The sequence below is a fragment of the Ascidia mentula genome, chromosome 5 (genome assembly GCF_947561715.1).
Source record: "Ascidia mentula chromosome 5, kaAscMent1.1, whole genome shotgun sequence".
Classification (NCBI taxonomy): Eukaryota; Metazoa; Chordata; class Ascidiacea; order Phlebobranchia; family Ascidiidae; genus Ascidia; species Ascidia mentula.
In genome coordinates, this window is record NC_138570.1 from 16,025,214 (window position 1) to 16,044,357 (window position 19,144).

At 38.7% G+C, this 19,144-nt stretch overlaps 2 protein-coding genes across 2 annotated transcripts; both read left to right on the forward strand.

Moving 5' to 3' along the window:
* The first annotated feature begins 196 nt into the window (after nt 1–196).
* LOC145901557 (dol-P-Man:Man(5)GlcNAc(2)-PP-Dol alpha-1,3-mannosyltransferase-like) lies at nt 197–3,911 on the forward strand. Its single transcript, XM_082989284.1, has 9 exons — nt 197–386; nt 634–744; nt 959–1,095; nt 1,268–1,404; nt 1,652–1,796; nt 2,323–2,528; nt 2,707–2,783; nt 2,940–3,075; nt 3,437–3,911. The coding sequence occupies exons 1-9, from the start codon at nt 221–223 to the stop codon at nt 3,603–3,605; spliced, it is 1,284 nt and encodes a 427-aa protein (XP_082845410.1). The 5' UTR covers nt 197–220; the 3' UTR covers nt 3,606–3,911.
* Nucleotides 3,912–8,577: 4,666 nt separating this feature from the next.
* On the forward strand, nt 8,578–12,364 carry LOC145903829 (dual specificity protein phosphatase 1-A-like). The gene is made up of 4 exons (XM_082991991.1): nt 8,578–9,013; nt 9,162–9,289; nt 9,534–9,753; nt 11,271–12,364. Exons 1-4 carry the CDS (start codon nt 8,626–8,628, stop codon nt 11,849–11,851), a joined length of 1,317 nt encoding a protein of 438 aa, XP_082848117.1. The 5' UTR covers nt 8,578–8,625; the 3' UTR covers nt 11,852–12,364.
* The last annotated feature ends 6,780 nt before the right edge of the window (nt 12,365–19,144 follow it).

Below are 19,144 nucleotides of genomic sequence, written 5' to 3' on the forward strand. Positions count from 1 at the left end.
TGTTTTTAGAAATTTGGTTTTTTATGCTGTCTACCTTTTATGTAAAACTTTGTGCTCTTTTTAGTGTTTGTGCATGTGTTTTTACACAGTGGTTATTCGTGTATTCTCTGTGATATTTTTTATATTTTACATTTCAAAAAATGTTTAACCAATCTAGTTCACTGTGTTATGGTAGGTGCAATAGGTTTATGTGCAATTGTCAGTCCTGCAATAATTCAATATGCCAGTTACAAAGAAAAGGCCTCACATTTCCAGTTTGGTCGTTCAAAAACTGTTGAGTGAAGGACCCAAGTTCATGTTCGATCCAAAGTACATTTCTGCTCTTGGGCTTTTATTGTGGAGTTTCGAAATCTTCCTCAATTATTTTATCATCACAAAAGTAAAATGTAAGCATATAGTTCCAATTTATTGTTTGGTAAAAATTATTTACACATTGGTGTTGCTCATATGTAATGCAATGATCAATTTTTTATGGAACTAACAATGGAACTAGTAAGCAAAGTGGAGCCAATAATATAATTTACAGCTGCACTGATGAGACCTTATAGGTCAAAACAGTGGCCATCTGTCTGCAGCTCACAGGAGTAACAATAGTTAGTATATGATGTAAATGCATGAGATAAATGCTTGCAGATACAGAGATTGATTGGAAAGCTTACATGCAAGAAGTGGAGGGTTTTTTGAATGGGTCTTACAACTACACTGAACTCAGAGGAGACACAGGACCTCTGGTTTATCCAGCAGGTAATCAATTATAAATATAATTATATACATATATTTAGATAAAACTGAACTTAACAATTTTAGCCTCAGGATGTTAAATACAAAATTTGTTTTGTTTTAATTCTTAGAAAAAGTATTTTATGCATAGTAATGTTTTTGTCTGAAACTTTATTTCTTGTGGTGGTTGATGGTCTTGAAGGAAACTTTGCATTCAAACTAACGTTTGTTTTTGCAGGTTTTGTTTACCTTTACTCTGTGCTTTATTATTTAACAAACCATGGAACAAATGTAAGATTGGCTCAGTACATATTTCTCATATTTTACCTCGTCAATTTCATGTTGGTTGCTCGAATCTACCAAAAAACTATGAAGGTAAGAAAAAATGTCAAGTTATATTGTTGCTTGAAACCAATTTCTACTTTTAAGAACACATGGTTACTGTTAACAATTAATAGGGTCATAGTTATGGTAATTTGTAATCCATTCTCTTCATATATATAGACATTGTTTTAATATTATGTAAAAATTTTTTATTGCATTACAGTGTCCTCCCTATGTGTTGTTGTTCATGTGTTGTACTTCATATCGAGTTCATTCTCTGTTTGTTCTGCGGTTGTTCAATGACCCTCTTGCTATGATGGTCTTTTATCTTGCACTCAACTGTTTTATTGACAAAAAATGGTATGTTTTATTTTATAAAATGGGAATTGCAAATTTCCAAATTCATAAGATTTGGACTTTCAGCATTTTGTTTGTAATTTCGGCTTTAATAATTGCTGATGGCCTCCATCTCAAGCATTTTGCTAAAATTAGGCAAAGAACAGAAGTTAACCTGAAAGCTTTTTATAAGCTTTTGAAAATTGTAATGTACAAAGAAAAATTGCTACAATGTTTCGTTATGTTTTAATTGGGGATTGATGTTTTTCAGGTACATTGGATCACTTCTCTTTAGTTTTGCAGTTTCCATTAAAATGAACATCCTCTTATTTGCTCCCGGTTTGCTCGTAGTCTACCTCAGTGAGATAGGTGTCCAACAAACAATCATCAATTTGTCCATTTGTGCTGCTTTGCAGGTTTGTTGAAAGATTTTAAAATAGCAAAATGTTAAACATAATTTGTAGTCTTTATTGACCTGGTAGGGAAATGTGATATCTGGTCGATCGGAATGTCACCTTTGCTGAGATATCATTTTTCAACAACTGTCCCTTTTAACAAATAGGTCATACAAATCTTACCTACTATCATTGGATCATGTTACTAACGAAATATAAAATATGGAAAAAATCAAGAACAGTATTATCAACACTTATCCTGTATGTGGGTTCTGAAAATGCATGGAAAAAATGAATATTAATTGATTTGAGGAGGCATTCCCTATTCTGTTGCAATTGCCCTAACGATTTCCACTTATGTATAATTATACCACAATCACAAAAACAGTTATTTCTATTAGGTGAAAATCAGTCAGCTTTCTATTTTACACAAATATTTTTCCTTGTAGAAAAATAAAAAGCAGGATGTCGAAAAATACTAGAGATAAATCTTCCTGAATTGTGGGAAAATAATTTTTATTTTATTTTGCATTTAATATATCCTCAGATATTCCTTGCCGCTCCATTTCTTGCCACAAATCCATCAGGTTACCTGATTCGATCCTTCGATCTTGGTCGTCAGTTTTTTCATGTGTGGACTGTAAATTGGAGGTTTTTGTCTGTTGAGATGTTTGCAGATCGTAGATTCCATGCCGTGCTTCTTGTTACACATTTACTGGTTTTGTTCCTCTTTGCTGCCTTTCGGTGGAGAAAGTAAGTGAAAAAGTTCCCCATAGAAAGTTGTTAAACCTGCTTCCAATAGACTTAATTGTATTTTTTTGGGAAAAAAAACAACTTGTATAAAAAAGACTGTTTTTGTTTTTATTGCGAAGTGTATGTTGAAATTTTTAAATCTTTTTTAATTTCATTCTAACATCAAAGTTTGTTTCAGAAATGTGGCAGACTTGTTCCATCTGATAAACTACAAGTTAAGATGGGATTGTGGTGTCTTGAAAACAAATGCTGATCATATCCTTTACTATTTTTTCATCTTGCCAAGCTTTACTTTTAGCAATTACTGTGTTTGTTGAACAACTTAATAATTGATACAGCTGTTAATTAATAACTTTTAAAATAGTTGAAAATCCCAATTCTATAAATTTCTCCTTGACTTAAATATCTCACAGCTTGTGACAATCCTTTTTACCAGCAATCTCATAGGAATGTGCTTCAGTCGCTCCCTTCATTATCAGTTCTACATCTGGTACTACCACACCATACCACATCTGTTATGGTCAACATCATTATCCACGCCAGTCAGGTAACGTTTTCACCAAAAAAGAAATAAACATTTTTTTTTTATGTATAAGCTGCAGACAGATGGCCACTGTTTCGACCTAAAAGGTCTCATCAGTGCATTTTTTTTTTACTTTGGAATGCATATAGAGCGTTTATTAATCTATGTGTAAAGTTAGTTCTTTTTATTTACAAATGCATAAATTCAGTATATTGTGTTTAGCTTTTAGTATACTAATAGCTTTTCTTTGATACCCTATTAATATGTGGAATCAAAATCCAAGAAGCACTTAATTGCTGATTTGTTTGGTTTTCACATGTTGTATACTTTTTGAAAACTGCTGTAGAAAAAATAATTTGTTAGTTTGTTTCCAACATTTTTGCAGATTGCTCGTTTTTGGTTTAATTGAGATGTGTTGGAACACATACCCTTCCACCTCCATCAGTTCAATGGGACTGCACCTTTGCCACGCTTTCCTTCTTATCGGATTGTGGCGAAACCAAGGCTGCATTCTGGAATCCTCAACAAACGAAAAAGAAACAAAACATGACTGAAAGCATATTCTTGCATGTTGAGTGATTATTTGCTTTCCAAAAAAGTTGATGTGAATTTTTCGTAAAAGTTTTGGCCCGCATTAATCAGGATTTAATATATTTGGATCGAATATACGTCGACATCGTGAATTGAAAATGTGCGTCACAAGGTTTCCGGTTCAAAGACTTTGAAACCAAAGCAGCAGTTTTCATCATAAAATCATAAAATTTTTTTATCATTGATGCCAAACTTTGCTTTTTGAAATATTGCAGTAAATACAGTTGTTCTTCATGTGCTTTTGGAATAAAAAGATGTCTCACACAGTCTTGTGTTTGTGCGTTTATCCTAATAAGGATTAGCAATTTACAATGCAAGGCTTCTTGACATTTAGTAGAATGGCCTGAGGTATTAGGATAGTTTTCCAACCTGTTTTTATGCGAGGATGGTGGTTTAAGATTGGTTGCGATGGTTGTTGCCATAATCAGGAATTAAACCCAACATTAGGGTACCGAGATATAATTTTCGCTGTTTATTATTTACCTGCAACGCCGATTTGAATACTTTTAGATGGAGTGTTTCTTTTCAATTTTTTCACTGATAATCTCTATATAAACTAAACAAATTAAATCAAGGCATTTTTTTCTCTTGCACGAAAAGTTACGCACATGAACAATAAACTTAAAACATAAACAGTCGAAACGCAAAAGTTAAAAGAGAACCTGTGGGCACTGATAAAAACATAAACGTTATCGAATCGGGCGCCCACGTCAAGGTGATTTCCTCAAAGAACTGTCTGCCGTTGGATCGCGGCCTGGCGCACCAGTAGTCGATGGGTTGGAAGAGTTTGGTGACCAAACAGTCATGCTGACCACAACAAAACTAAAACACCAACTCGGCTGAATCAGGGGCAGTTAATTTTAGTAATACTAGAACGGATTTTTATTGGAAAAATGTGCAATTTATCTTTACTATCGCCGCCTTGGCGTTTCGCTTCACTTGTCCTGACGAGGGTATGTTGAATAACGACCGAAATGTCGTCCAAACAAGTTTTCTTACCAGATGAGCTTTAAATTCTTGTGCAAATTATCATTTAACAAAATTATAAAATGGCTTTTGTCAAAGTTATTTTTCAAGCAGAGTAAAAACTCAAAGTCGCCAAAGGGTTAATTATGACGTCGGCTGTTTTGGGAGCAGGAAAAATGTTAGTTCTACTAAAAAGTAATCGTCATCTTATTTATTTCACCGCCAGGTATACTTAATTGCTCTTTAATCAAACGCGATGATCTCTATTATCATATGCCAAGAGGTCCTCTTTTAAATTGTGATTAATAAATTTAAAAATCGTCTACCGCTAAGGGTCGATAAAGAGCAGTCAGATACAAGAATTCCGCATTGTCGCAACGCGTGTGTGCCTCTGATAGCTTACCAGCTGCCATCGTTATCAGTGAACTTCCACAGCAAACATACGTAGCCGATAATAAGAGTGGTGTAATATTGATGCCCCAATTTAAAGCACACATTTATACCAATGTTACATTTCAACACACATTCTGTCGAGGTTTTTTGCACAAAGTGAGAGTTAATTCGATAGTCTTCTTTAAAATTGGAACCATTTACCTCATTTCGTCGTCATTTTCGTGCCAACGCTCGCCTATTTAGAAAGTTACCGTCATATTAAAGCAACCGCAACTATTTCTGGACGGGTAATAAAAATAGAAGATGAATGAATCAGTGTCAAAATTTAGCGGATGAGTTGAAGCAGATGGGTTACAACCGATGATCAAGTTCTGTTTGTCTGTCATCAAAATTGTCATTGAAACGTGACCAAACGCACTTGAGCAACAAACGCTGTTTCACAAGGGTGTGAAAATTGATTTGCGCAACTTTGTAAAAGTCGTTACGTGTCACGACGTGAATCGTTTCATGCAAAAATTAATGATGGTGCAATAGTTGTCAATCATCTTTTTTATTTTTTGTGTTATTTTCCTCTGAAATATCAACAACAGTAACGGCGTAGAAACAAGTTTCGACCATTTTACGCTCCTTGTGGCTTATTTTCCAGAAAAAAGTCAATTCGTTTGCTAATAATTCTGTAGACTGTTTCGCGACGTAACTGCCTGGCAGACCATATTTAAAACATGTAGCATAAATAGCGTATAGGACGAACAAATTAAAAAATATTGTTGTGCTTTCAATGCTCAATTTAAACCTTCATGAAACTTCCGAGAAATTCGTGACCAAAAATGTCTGCTTCAAATATTTTAGGGCGATGACATACGGCACGATATAATGCCTTGCATGATATCTATTCCAGACGCGTCTCGTCAGCACTCCCAACAATTACACCTACACGAACCATTGTGTTGAGCCCAAGCGCGGGCCACTCAAATGGATTTTACAAATCCGCCCGTATATTGCTGAGTTAAATTCGCAGTCGTGCTCTTGGGCGAGCTCGCCAATTACAGCCGTCCACTGCTCTTTGTGCCAAGCTACCACCAAGCGCAATTGCGTCTTGTCAACAATCCCACCTTCGCATCATCGACAACTTTAAGCCACTGCTTGGTAATTAACTTTCGGCGCCAACGCCTTTGTCGTTTCTATGATTGATGTTGCGCTGACCTGCGTATCACGTGATTGTGGGTGTAACATAAAGATAATATTGTTTTGCCCTTTGAAACTATACAGGATCTGGATGGTGTTTCGCCACCAAGGGCGTTTCCATCAGTTTCTAAATTTATTTGTATTTAATGAATTTGGTCGAGCATTTTTTTAAAATGTATTTGGCGCAGTGGCATTTTGTTTTTGAACATCTTTCGTAGTGTCGGTTTTGTTCAAAGGGAATTTTAATTTAGTTTAGTGTTTGGTAACAAAACAAAATACACAAAATAAAATTAAACCACTGTGTTTAACAATATTTAAAAGCCTCAGTTATAAAATGTATTTTTGACTCGGGGAGGTTTCTGCATATGGAGTTTTTATGCTAATGATACAGTACACGTGATCTAAGCTGAATGCTGACACTAAATATGTCTAAAGTTAATTCAGATCAACGATATATTAACTTTTGTACAGAGTTCCGCAACATACAATATATTGGGTGAACGATAAAAGATAAATATAATTTTTTGGTTTCATAGCTTCTTGTAACCGATATGTAAATACAACGACAAACAGAAATATTGTATGTTGCTCAACTCCCCTGCAACCAAAAAGCCGACGTATTTGCTCATCAAACTCGCCATGACAAGTTTTACAAGCGCTTAGTTAATCATAAACTGGCTCCGGGATTGCGCAACACTTCCAGCCATTCCCAAAAATAGACGTTACGCGTCCCATCCAACTTGCAGACCTGCGACCAGCCAAGAAAACGATTTGCGGCCAATTACAATCCGGTAGGTGCGACGTTACTAATTGCTCTGAACCACAGTAACCCGCAAGAGTTAACTAAGCATGGAGAGTGACGTCACAGTCCCTGGTGCTCACGAAACAGGGACACAAAGATCACCTCTGAGCGCGGGGACAAAGCCGACAGTTTTGCACGCGAAGTCTTTGTAATTGGATGCCGGATTTGGGGCCAGTTAGGGATGGTTTGTTAGGTTCTGTAACAGCTCAAATGGCTTCAGTGTATATTTTTTCACTTTTTCTTATCTTGCAAACGTAGATGACTGCTCAAGTTCCAAATTAATTCAATCTGTGTGTGAAATTGAGCGAACAATTTTTTTATCATTTATGAGAACTTTCTTTTTACTTCTGCAATTTAAACCAATAACAGAGCACCAAGCTTTTTTATAGAAGTTAAACTATTCTTTCATTTGCTGCCTTGAAAAATATATGTTCGTTGTACTTTAAACTTAACAGACGACCAGACAACGTCAAACAAAACCAAAGTATTAACATTGCACCAACCCAAGATTTAACTTAATACTCCCACTCAGAAGACGGAATATTATCACGTGACAAGCGTATGGTGCCATCATATGAGTTTTACTTGAAACGATTGCGGTGTGGTGAGTAACCTTGTGTGCTTTTGTGCGTAAAAGGCGCAAAATCCTGTGTTGATCTAGCCGTCATTTATGTTTGTTTGGGCGAAACCGCGTTTCCAACACCTTCAGGTTGTGGTAGTAACGTGTCACACCCAAGGTAGTACTATTTTTAGTCGGCAAACGCCAGAGAAAATAGGACTTAAACCTTATGTGTTGCAACGCGTTTGTGTCATTTAGACAGAAATAAGTGGCCCGTAGGCGGATCACATGTTTATTCAACTTGTGTATTTGCGAGATTACTAATAGGGTGCACTCGGCCTAATCGCCTAGGCTTCTGAGAACTCTGTTTTTAATTTCAGGAGTAAATAATAAAAATAAGCAAGATTTTCTATTGATACATAATAAAATATATAAGTACATGCTGAGCGATCGAAACTTTTTTCTTTGCGTGAGATTATTTTTACGTCAATAGCACGCAATTAGGGAAAATTGCTGGTTTTCATAAAACCCATATTTACGCGACGGTTTCAACAGATGATGCAAACGCCACGAATTATTGTATTCGTCCGCAACGATTCGTAATCTCCATTAACTGCAGCACAAAAAATTACGCGAAATGACTAAGACGCCAGAAATTACACTGCGCTTAAGGCAGGGTCTATCCGCATACCTGTTTACCACAACAATCCTAAACTGACCGCAAAAAACAGGTTGAAACTAGAGCACGGAGCGTTAAACCCGGTATCAACAACTATGACGTAGGAAGAGGGAAGCTGTGGCTTGGTAGGCAGAAGTGTTTGCTTCAGCGTTGGTGACGCGCGCCTTTCTCGCACATTCGAGTATTTTTGGAGTGTGACGCGATGGTACGCGAGACTCGCAAACACAGCCTGCCCCACGTGATTCGCTATCAGCCTATGCGTGACGCGACTGCGGAGAAAAATACCAGAATGCGACCGCGAGAGAGGAAAAGAAAAAGGCACCTGCGTATAAAGCATACGTTCAGCTGTAAACTACCCACATACACAAGAGAACCCAATAGCTAAGCGAATACGACAATATGGCAGCCATGACCACTACCGCAGTCAACGCCTGCCAACTTGGAGATATGATGGAACGTAAAAGGGAAAGTACGTTAATGATCGACTGCCGTTCCTTCCTAACTTTCAACAAGTGTCACATCAGGCAGGCTGTAAACGTGAGAAGCAACAGTATTATGAGAAGACGAGCGCGCGGCAATTTTACATTGGAAAACGCCATCATAAACGCAGAGAAAAGAAACGAATTCCTCACCGGAAGTATCACAAACGTGGTTGTGTACGATGATCTGGGCCAGTTAAAGATGGAAGATTTTTCCAACTGTAAGAAGACCACAGCAATGGTTATAAAATCACTAAGCGAAAATGCCAAGTCAAGTGGTTCAACTGCCAGCATTTCATACTTAGCAGGTAAGAATAACTGTTGTTGTAGTTAGACTGCCATGTCAACAATTTTCTTATTTCACCAAATGTCAAAACCTTTGTTTTACCATAAATTGCATACAAAATATGGTAAACGTTATTTCATGTAATAATAATGGTCTTGTTTTACTTGCAGGAGGTTTTCAAGCATTCCAATCACGTTATCCCGAATTCTGCGAAGGATGCATGCACAATTCACTACAAACCATTCCCGTCGAAGAAACAAAGGTTACGCCATGTACACCCACGCCTGTTTACGACCAGGTAAGCATCAAACCACGACCCCTAAAAAAAGAAACGCTTTGTGCGCCCACGAGCTACACAAACTAACGCCCCCGAATTTCGATCAGAAACTACTGTTTGTTCGTTTTCTTAACCAAACATTGGGATTGTTGTAAGTCTTGGTGACGTAACAGCGAATACTAGTAATCGAACTAGTGCATTGTTGCCAAGTAAAGGTTGTTTAAAATTGGAGGTTTTAGATCAACAATTTCTGTATTTAATTCAGGGTTCCCCCGTCGAAATTTTGCCTCATCTCTTCCTTGGCTCGGCTCATCATGCTTCGCAACGGGATGAGTTGAAATCACTGGGCATTACCGCTCTCATCAACGCCAGTTCGTCGTGCGAAAACCACTTCGAGACGGAATTTCGCTACAAAAGAATTCCGGTCGAGGACACGGGAAATGCCGACATCAGTTCCTGGTTCGACGAGGCAATTTCCTTCATAAGTAAGTGCTACAAAATTACTAGTTATAACGGTTCATTATTTATGTACGATAGCCAAATCATACCCGCCAATGCACTGGTATCAATCATCGGATTAATCTTACACAACTTGTTGCAACCATAATAAAAAACTTGTACCGCGTCATTATTACGCAACAATACGCTAAGGCTCTTAACAATAGCGTGACAAAGCATAGGAGGTTGAGTGCAAAATCATTGCTCGGCGATATGGGACTTGCAAAGTTCACATGAATTCCACTAATCGCGTACACCCAGTGTGTGGGCCCGCTCAGCAAAAATAAGCTCGTCTTGGCACGCGAAACCTCGATACAGCGCACAGCACACAACGGCCGCTTTGTTCTTGGGCGCATGGGCGAGCTGTCAAACGCCCATCGAATATCGCTTTGTGGTTAAAGGGGACGCCAAAACAGTAAATTATGAAATCCCGCTGATAAGACTGACTGTATCTGATCCAACAAATAGGTTTTTAAACGAAGCAAAACATCCACTTTTGCACCATGGCCGCACTGCAGTAAACACGCGGTAATCTGCGAAGCGATCCGCCGAAGTTCCAAAGGTCGTAACCCGAGGTGTTGATCTCAACGCCGAGAGCTCCAGCCATATTTGGTAGCTCTGCGTCGACGCGTGCGTCAGTTATGTTAATGACGCGAATAAGTTTTGAATGGTGTGACGCAAAGCGAGCGAAGCGTAGGACAACAATCGAATGTGGGTTTAAGCGCGCAATTGGATATGTTTTGAGAAGGTGTTGTGATATCGGAGAAGGGTCCGCGTCACCGTTTATCCCATTTTAAAGTGCGAACCGATTTAACTCAAAACACCAGCTGGTTCCCGCCCTGTTGTCTGTGAACAACAAGACACGCACTTTTGAATTGAAACAAAATAAGCAACGAAAATCAATGATTTTTTTTACCAAAATACAATTACATTTTAACATAATACTCAAATATAATGTTTTTGTTGCTGCCAGGCATATTGTAACTTAATAATCTGTTCTTCTGGCAAAGATAAAACGTAACTTTATTCACCGACGTTTCGCCTGTTATTCAACAAGGCTTCCTCAAGGTAATGGTACAGTGCAGCACACAACTAACGCCAAAAAACGTGCCAACACGAAAAAGGGGATAACGCTAACACCGCTTGTAAAATCATGTGATGTATAAAAAATGGGCGGGAAAACTACAGTTACAGTAAGTTGTTATAGAGCACCGGGAAGTAAACGCACTGTTCCCTATCATTAACACAGCGATTGTTCTTGTGGATTAACACAGCGATTGTTCTATCCCCTTTTTCGTGTTGGCACGTTTTTTGGCGTTAGTTGTGTGCTGCACTGTACCATTACCTTGAGGAAGCCTTGTTGAATAACAGGCGAAACGTCGGTGAATAAAGTTACGTTTTATCTTTGCCAGAAGAACAGATTATTAAGTTATAATACTCAAATGAAATAACAATTTCAAAACAAAGTACCAGTTTGTTTAATACATTTTCTTTACCATTTCAGATGGCGAAAAGGATAACGGTGGAAAAACGTTTGTGCATTGTCATGCTGGAGTCAGCAGATCAGCTACAATTTGCCTTGCTTACCTGATGACCCGTTACCGTGTTTCCCTTAACGACGCCTTCCGTTACGTTAAAAACAGACGAAGCGTAATCTCCCCAAACTTCAACTTCATGGGCCAGCTTCTCAAATTGGAATCAGCCGTCCAATGCAACAGTACCGCTGCCCTCCACAGCTCGGTTGCAAGCCTGTTTGACCGGAGCGCTGTGGCCCGTATGGAAGCAATCAGCGAACTGGATAGCGCGAAAGAAAACGTATCGACCGAAATTGAAGAGCCAGTTCGCCAACTAAAGCCACTCTCATCTGTATCTGCTTCCAAGTTGTACAAGCGCCGTGCGATCACTGTTATGCCTTTAAACATTCCACAAGATGGTTTTGCTTTGCGGGAAAAGCGGTGCCAAACAGCACCGGCTCATTCCAGCGAGCTTGGCTTCGTCTTCGGCGACACAAAACGCTGTAATCGAGAGTTAGGCTTTCGTTTAAACATGCATCGGCATCCTAGAACCCTCACGCTATCTAGTTAAAAAAGAAAGCGTTTCAACTATCGTTCCTACATTTATTTTGTTTTTAAGACGTTCCGCAGTTCCGAGTAACCGACTTTGACTCAAAAACCACCGTGCAATCATTTTTTTACTTTCCGCTGTGCTATGTATTTTACTGTACGAATTGCTCCTGCGCTCGCTTAAAAGCCCTGCATGTCTTTAGTTGCTCTGTTTAGGTTGTCGATTTTGCTGGCAAAACAATGACCATTATACCAGTGCAACTTAGGCCGCGGAGGCTGCTTTGTTATAACCTATAACTGTGCACAGTTTACAGCGCTACAACGCAAACTATACACTAACCAACGCTTTTTGTAATACATTGAGGCTTTTTCTTGTGCTGCGAACTGCCTTCATCTAAGTTACATGTTGTTTTCCTTTATCGAAGAAGAAGAATGCTTTCATTGTATTTGTTGTGCATACGTTGAGTATGGTTGTTTTACCTATTTTGTTTCAGTATTGTTGTAAGGACGAAATAAACCAGTCTTAATGTCAGAATACTTTTTGTTCTCAATCACTGTGAACTGCAGTTATTACAGATAAGAGGTTCTGATGTCAACCTCAGTGACAAAAAAGTGCTTAACTTTATAATTTCAATAAACCATTGAAAAAGTGCAATTTCAGCTATAAAAGGTGGTTAATAAAATGTTTGAAATGCGATCATGGTATTTTTTGTCTGAAAGCAGTTCAACGCGTTTGTGTTTAGTGAGTGATATGTGAACATCTGATATATATATATACATATATATACTGGGGTTGGTCGTGGAAGATGGGACCGATTAAGAAGGTTTGAAATTATACAATGATTTTATCTGATGTCTACATTGGTTTATCTTTGTCGACCATCATTTATTTTATCCATAAACACAAGCCTATTAACATAAGCTTATGTAATCTAGATTACTGTTGATTAAAGTCTGCCTGGAAAATTTGTTAAACTGCGGTGCCATTGCAAGGGGAAAGGCCCAATTTTGTGAAAAGGATTTATTTTTACCATATGCATGGGCAACAGAAAGCTTTTTGGAAATATTTGCCCTAAACAAAAGTTTTCAATTTAAAGAAAAACTAATTGCAAATCCTGTGTCCTTATGGGCATGTGTGCATGTATGTACAGGCTTATAAGGTTTAATCCACCAGTATATCTCACGTTGACGCAACTTCTGGTGAATTAATGGATTAAAAAATCAACATACTCAACAAGCATGATAAAATCAGTTAATATTTACACACAGCTCTGATTCATATACCTGTTTTATTTAAACACCGTGTAAGTGTTTTTACATGGACAGCGTTACACCAACACTCGTAAAGACCAATACAACAATGTGACAACCACCAGTTCGATGAATAATCGCCTAATCCTGAAAATTAGCGTGAAAGCGTAATGCATGTAAAAGGAATAGACTTTCTCTTATGACGCATAAGTTCGATCCAAAACCGGTCACCCAAAGGCAAATCCGCGAAAATCCAGAATTTGTGGAACTGCCCGCGCGCGCTGTGGCCTTTTTCTCCTTACCAGCAGTGCCCAGACTGCCTGACTAAGGTATTGAATGTCATAGCGAGGAAGGGAGACGTCACGGGACCAACTGCGGTGACGAAGTTTAGGAGAAAGGTAAAGTTTACGATGTTAATTTTTGCTTGTCGCGACAACGTTTAATGATGTTTGCCACAATACCACGTGATCGCAAGCATTGACATCGTAAAAGTTTGCTTTCTCTTTGCTGCGACTTTTGAGCTAATAATAAATGCCTTAACCGCTGTTTTTTTTTATCACTTGAAAAACATAAGACGAAAATGGAAACTTTCTTTGGTCATTGATCCTTTGGTTATTATCCTAAATAACACACAGCCGCACTTACATTAAGTATAAGATCGTTTCAACAAGACGCCATGGTCCTATAGTAAATAGTGACGTGTGTATGCACTTAACAAAACTTCCCAAAATTGACAAAATGTTTGGACAAATTGGAAAAAAATGTTACGGAAATGTCCACACATGATGTCTGGACGACTAGTAAACTCCTTAAAATTTTAGGGCAGCCGATGCGAATACCAGACAGCCAAATACGTGAAATCATACCCAAAACCACCTACGCTTTCCAGTTTGCATACTATAAGGCGGAACCTGGACTGCCCACAACCCCCACAACAGATTAGAACCAGTTTCGGATAAAACTATTTTTAAATATATCGGTTTTTGTTCTGGTTGTGAATGGGAAGCTTCCATCGGAAGTTACGTAGTGTCTTGACGTCACAACGCCGAGCGGTAATTCGCGACAGGCAAGGTAATGAGAAAAATGCATTTCCCCATCACAGGGCTTTCGAAACCGCACGACATCATTTGCGAAATAGGGACGAAAGCAATTGAGTTGTTTACGATGCTGAGCAAACAGGAAAACACAACAGCTACTTATTTGTTATTGGCTGAAGTCACGGCTACGCGTATACTAAACGGAAGTTCGTCGCACTCTTTTCGACACATTTATTGCTATGACATGACAATGCAACTGCGGGAATAAAACCCGGAAGAAACTTCTGGAAGCCGTGACAGGGAGCAAGCGGAAGTGCGTGAACAGGAAATGCTCAATGAAAACACAAGCCTATGTACGCATGTGGGTTAATTTAAGCCCACACGCAAACACATGTCATCGTTGCAGCAGTGACGTGCACCCTGTCACGTGGTATATGTGACTCCGTGATGTTAGCAGCTGTTCGATCACGCCATAGTTGCGTAACATGATTCCATAATTCATTCAAATTGTATTGGCAGCGTTATGTAATCCGCGGTTCACGATGCGGTTACGCATGTGGGTCACATGAACACATTGTTCCAGAAAGTTGCGGAATTTTGGAGACAACGAATATTTTGTCTTGTGAAATATGTAACTACTAGTGAATTTCCATGCATTTCGAGAGATAACACCAAGATATCTAGTTGCCGCTTATTTTTCCAAATTAGGAATGACCAACACAGTAAATCATTTCTGAACTAAATCCACCTAGTGTCGTGCATAAATTGTGATGGCAATGTTCAATTCCAAGTGCCGTAGTTAAAATTCTAGTGAAACACATTGAAAGTAGGATTCGCGGTGAATATTAGGTTACGGTGGCGATATTCGAATTCGGTCAAATACTAAAAAAATATTTGCGATTTGCCCGTATCCCTAGGATCAAATTAGTTGTTATTTTCGTGGGAACATATCTCACGGTTTCATAAAACTCCAAAACAAACAGTACAGCCCATGTAACTGCTACGAAATTCATTTTCCAGGCGTCTATATTGTAACTACAATCATTCTCAAATGTGAAACATCTTTTTATGTTTGCAACCACAATTCTTTTCATGTTTTGATATGAACACGAAAAATATTTAAAACAGTTTCTCGCACATGGATTGAGAAAGCAATCGACATCCAAATACGCACGTTCACGTATTCAACACAACAGGACACGGTTTTAAAAATCGATTCCTCGACGTAAATGCAAAGAATTGACCTAAGATTCACCTAAAGAGTGAACTCTGCATGTCCAGATACGTTTGATAATTTTGGGCATGCGGTTGTTTTCTCCGAACTTGTCAACGTAAAACCACCCCAATTTGTCCAAAGGTTCAAGGAATCAAGTAAAATACAATTTCCGGAAGTGATGACGCAGGTGTGGTTAAACGTCACATCCGGCGACCATGCTGTTACGCGGCAACCAGATGGATTGCGCGCACTGTGGAAATTAGTTTAGGCACCGACGTGGTTGTGATGACATCACAATGGAATTACGTGATCATGCCACTTCCTTTTGCTCAGTCTGTTTTGGTATTCCATTGTTGTTGTTACAATGCATTTGTTGTAACAACGGTATTGTTTAATTGTTAGAATCAGTGGGGTTACGTCATAAACAATTGACAGGTAGACAAACATTCTTTGTCCGTGCTTCCTAAAAAAACAACGCACGTGTTCTTGACAACAATGTACAAATTCAGTTGACCAAAACAATCACGAAATTCCACGACTAAACCACCCTGTAGTACGTCACAATGACACACGCAATCCGTCAGACGGAAGTCCAACTTCTGCGACCGACAAATCCTGTTTTTATCGGTGACATTCAGCATCATAAGACGAAACTCCCATCTCTTTACGTATTTCGAGGCGGAGCGTGGTCAGCGGATTAAAATTAATTGCCCGTCTGCAATCAGCAGTATACGCACTTGCGTTCCACCAGCTTGAGTCATAGCCCGCTTTGGGCGTTGCTTTACGCACGAATACCAACATAGGCCACTTGTGATAGCGAGCATGCCGACCGAAAGCTAGCATTTAATGCCCACGGCACAGAGCAACGACTGCATGCAACAAACCACTCTTTTCGGAAGAACTTTGAGCTCTTTGTATCACCTCGTGTAATTTTGGTTTTGAGGCTTTTGAGAGATTATAATCTCAGCGTCACTAAAAGACCATGTTGTACACCTGTTTTTTGGGTCGATTTGCACAATTACGGTGTTATGTTTAAACTGGGTGCTTTGTTACTTGGGGGTGAATTAACATACGCAACAATTCGGCGTCATTAGTTCGTGACTTCGGTCGAATACAGTTATGGGTATGACATCATCACGGCGATGACAACATATTCCAGCTTAAGGAACCAAAGTGATAAACGTGCTACTTTAAGGCAAATTGCATAATTGTTACTTTTTGTGGTTGATTGCAAATGTAATTTCAGTAAAAAAAACTTGAACTTGAACTTAAAGTCTTATAATTTCGGGACCGTAACTCACTGGTTTGTATCGTTTTAGAACAAACAATATTGCCTGTTATATAGCTGATGTAATATAATGCCCACATGGATTGACATTGATTTGTTAATGCGAACGAAAAGTTTGCAAACGCATCAGCTTTAGTGGATATATTGTTTGTTGTAAACTCTCATATAATTTAATTTGATTTGCACAAATTTTGAATACATTTACATTTTAGTGAATACAAAAACTTTTTGTACCAGCATTAAGTCAAAGCACAGAGTTTAGCAGTTTACTGTCCGAAACCCATCTGCAAACGCGTTCTCTTACGTCATAAACCTTCAACGCGAAGCAACATTATTATCTGAATTTTTAATTTTAAAATTTGTGACAACATTCCGAACCGCCCAGAGAAGGCCTCCAATTTTTCGCATTAGGTCATCTTCTGTTTTGAACGATGTCGTATGGGTTTAGATATGACATCGTCAATTGGTTTTGCTGCTGAGATGGAAGTGTCAAAATAAAATGGACACGTCCGACAATGCAACAAGGGATGTGTGCAAATGATTTAATTTTATCACAGTATCAGGTGGTTTTACAACAAAATCGACCAATAGCTGTACGTTGCAAAGAGTTGCCATGACGAAATTCCTTTGTTTAATCAAAAGGAGCATTGGTGGATTTTCAAGACCGGCATGTAGGGCTATATATAGTTCATTGCTCAACGTGTGATAGTGATGGAACATAAAAGAATTAACATCTGTCACTATTTACCAAAGAATGACATTAAGGGCACAACATAATGGTTAAAATCCTTCTTCTAATCGGAAAACGTACAGAGAAACAAGGCGAGAGTACAACGGGTGTCCCGAAAAGGTTATACTGACTCGAAACCGAACGTGTCGGGTCGAAATCGAAACTGCAAAAACAGATTAATTTTGGGATACATCTAAGCTTGTCATTTAGAAACACGCAATTGATTTAAGCTGTGAAAACACATAAAAAACTCCATCTGGTGCGTTTACAATATAACTTATATATGACTGTTGCCAAAATAGTCACGACGTTTAGGCCTACTAAGTTTAGGTTTTTGGTCAATTTTTCGTCAAAGCTACAAATTCATTTTTTAGTTATTATATTTCACCACAACACTTCGTGTTTTGCAAAAGATGTGGTAAAGTACGCAGCACTATTAAGGATACTTTAGGACATCACGTTTAATAGCATTTTTGAAGCGCTCGTGCAGGCTTACGGCCAAACAGCAAAGTATACCAAAAATGGAAAAGCCAAAGTCACGCGACAGCCAATTTTAGTAAAAGCTGAAGCCGCTAAATCCAACACCAGCGTACGATGTTAATGTGCTTTGGCATGCAAGGGGCTTACCATGCGTTTCTCCATATTAGAGCTTGTTGGCAAATACAGTGCAGACGGCCCGAGCGTAAAGTATGGTAGGAATTTTGCTTATTTGTTTTGGAATGTGACCATTTTGGGATAAACGTTTTAGCCAGTCTGGAATGTTTGCATTGAAAGTTTACGATCGTGTTTGCAACACGAGAAAGAAAATGCTTTCAGTTTTGTAGGGATCAAAAAACGCGAAGACATTTCCACAACTCCATGGGTGTTCCTATTTTAAACCTCATTTCGTAAGTTAAACGTTGTGTTTTGTGATACTTACAAGGTAGCCAACAAAACTACGCGCTTGTGTCACAAGGCTTAAAATTTCCATCGACCAGTCGAGTTTCACATTCATAGAAACAGTAACTTTAATGCATCGTCCAAAAAACATTACAGTGACCCAACATTTTCGTGCCTGGAGACGTGTGTATGTAAAGTAGCACAATAAAAAAAATTATTGGGTTAACAGGCTTCGCAGCCTAGTCATTGCAGCCTAATGGACTCGATACGATACCCGTGATCGCCAAGTAAGGACTTGCGCAGTGGAGCGATCCTGCCAATCATGCCATTACATGAAACATTGCTACGCAGCCATGTCGTCGTGTCACCGCCTGCAAGATTACGCCACATATACTACGCTTCAATGGGCACTTTCGCACATAGCCTGAAAACATGGCCCGATCGTATACTCGGCTCGAACGAACAGGCGCAAAACCGCTTGCGTTTCCCTGTCCATTTAAGACTTGTGCATGTTGTGGAGAATACAGCCAAATAATGCGGTCTTCCTAGATATTTGACCTTAAAGAGAGCCAAACTACATTGAATCACCACCAACCTAGCCTATTTCTATTTTTGTGGGAAAAAGAAGTTTAAAACAGTACACATTACAGATTCCATCGAAACTATGCATATCTATATATTTGATTTTTTTTTCTTGAAGTCCTGATAAAGCACACAAGACTTTATGTGATTTTATTTCTTAAATTGAAACAAAACATAGTACACGTATTCATTCGTAGGTGAGCATTCACAAGATCCATCTGCTTTTAATGGTTAGGTCCATGCACACATGATACTGTGTACCATGATCAAGCAGTGACTGACCATCTTTAGGTGTCTGCAGGAGCTTTACATGTTTACTGGATTAGCAACCT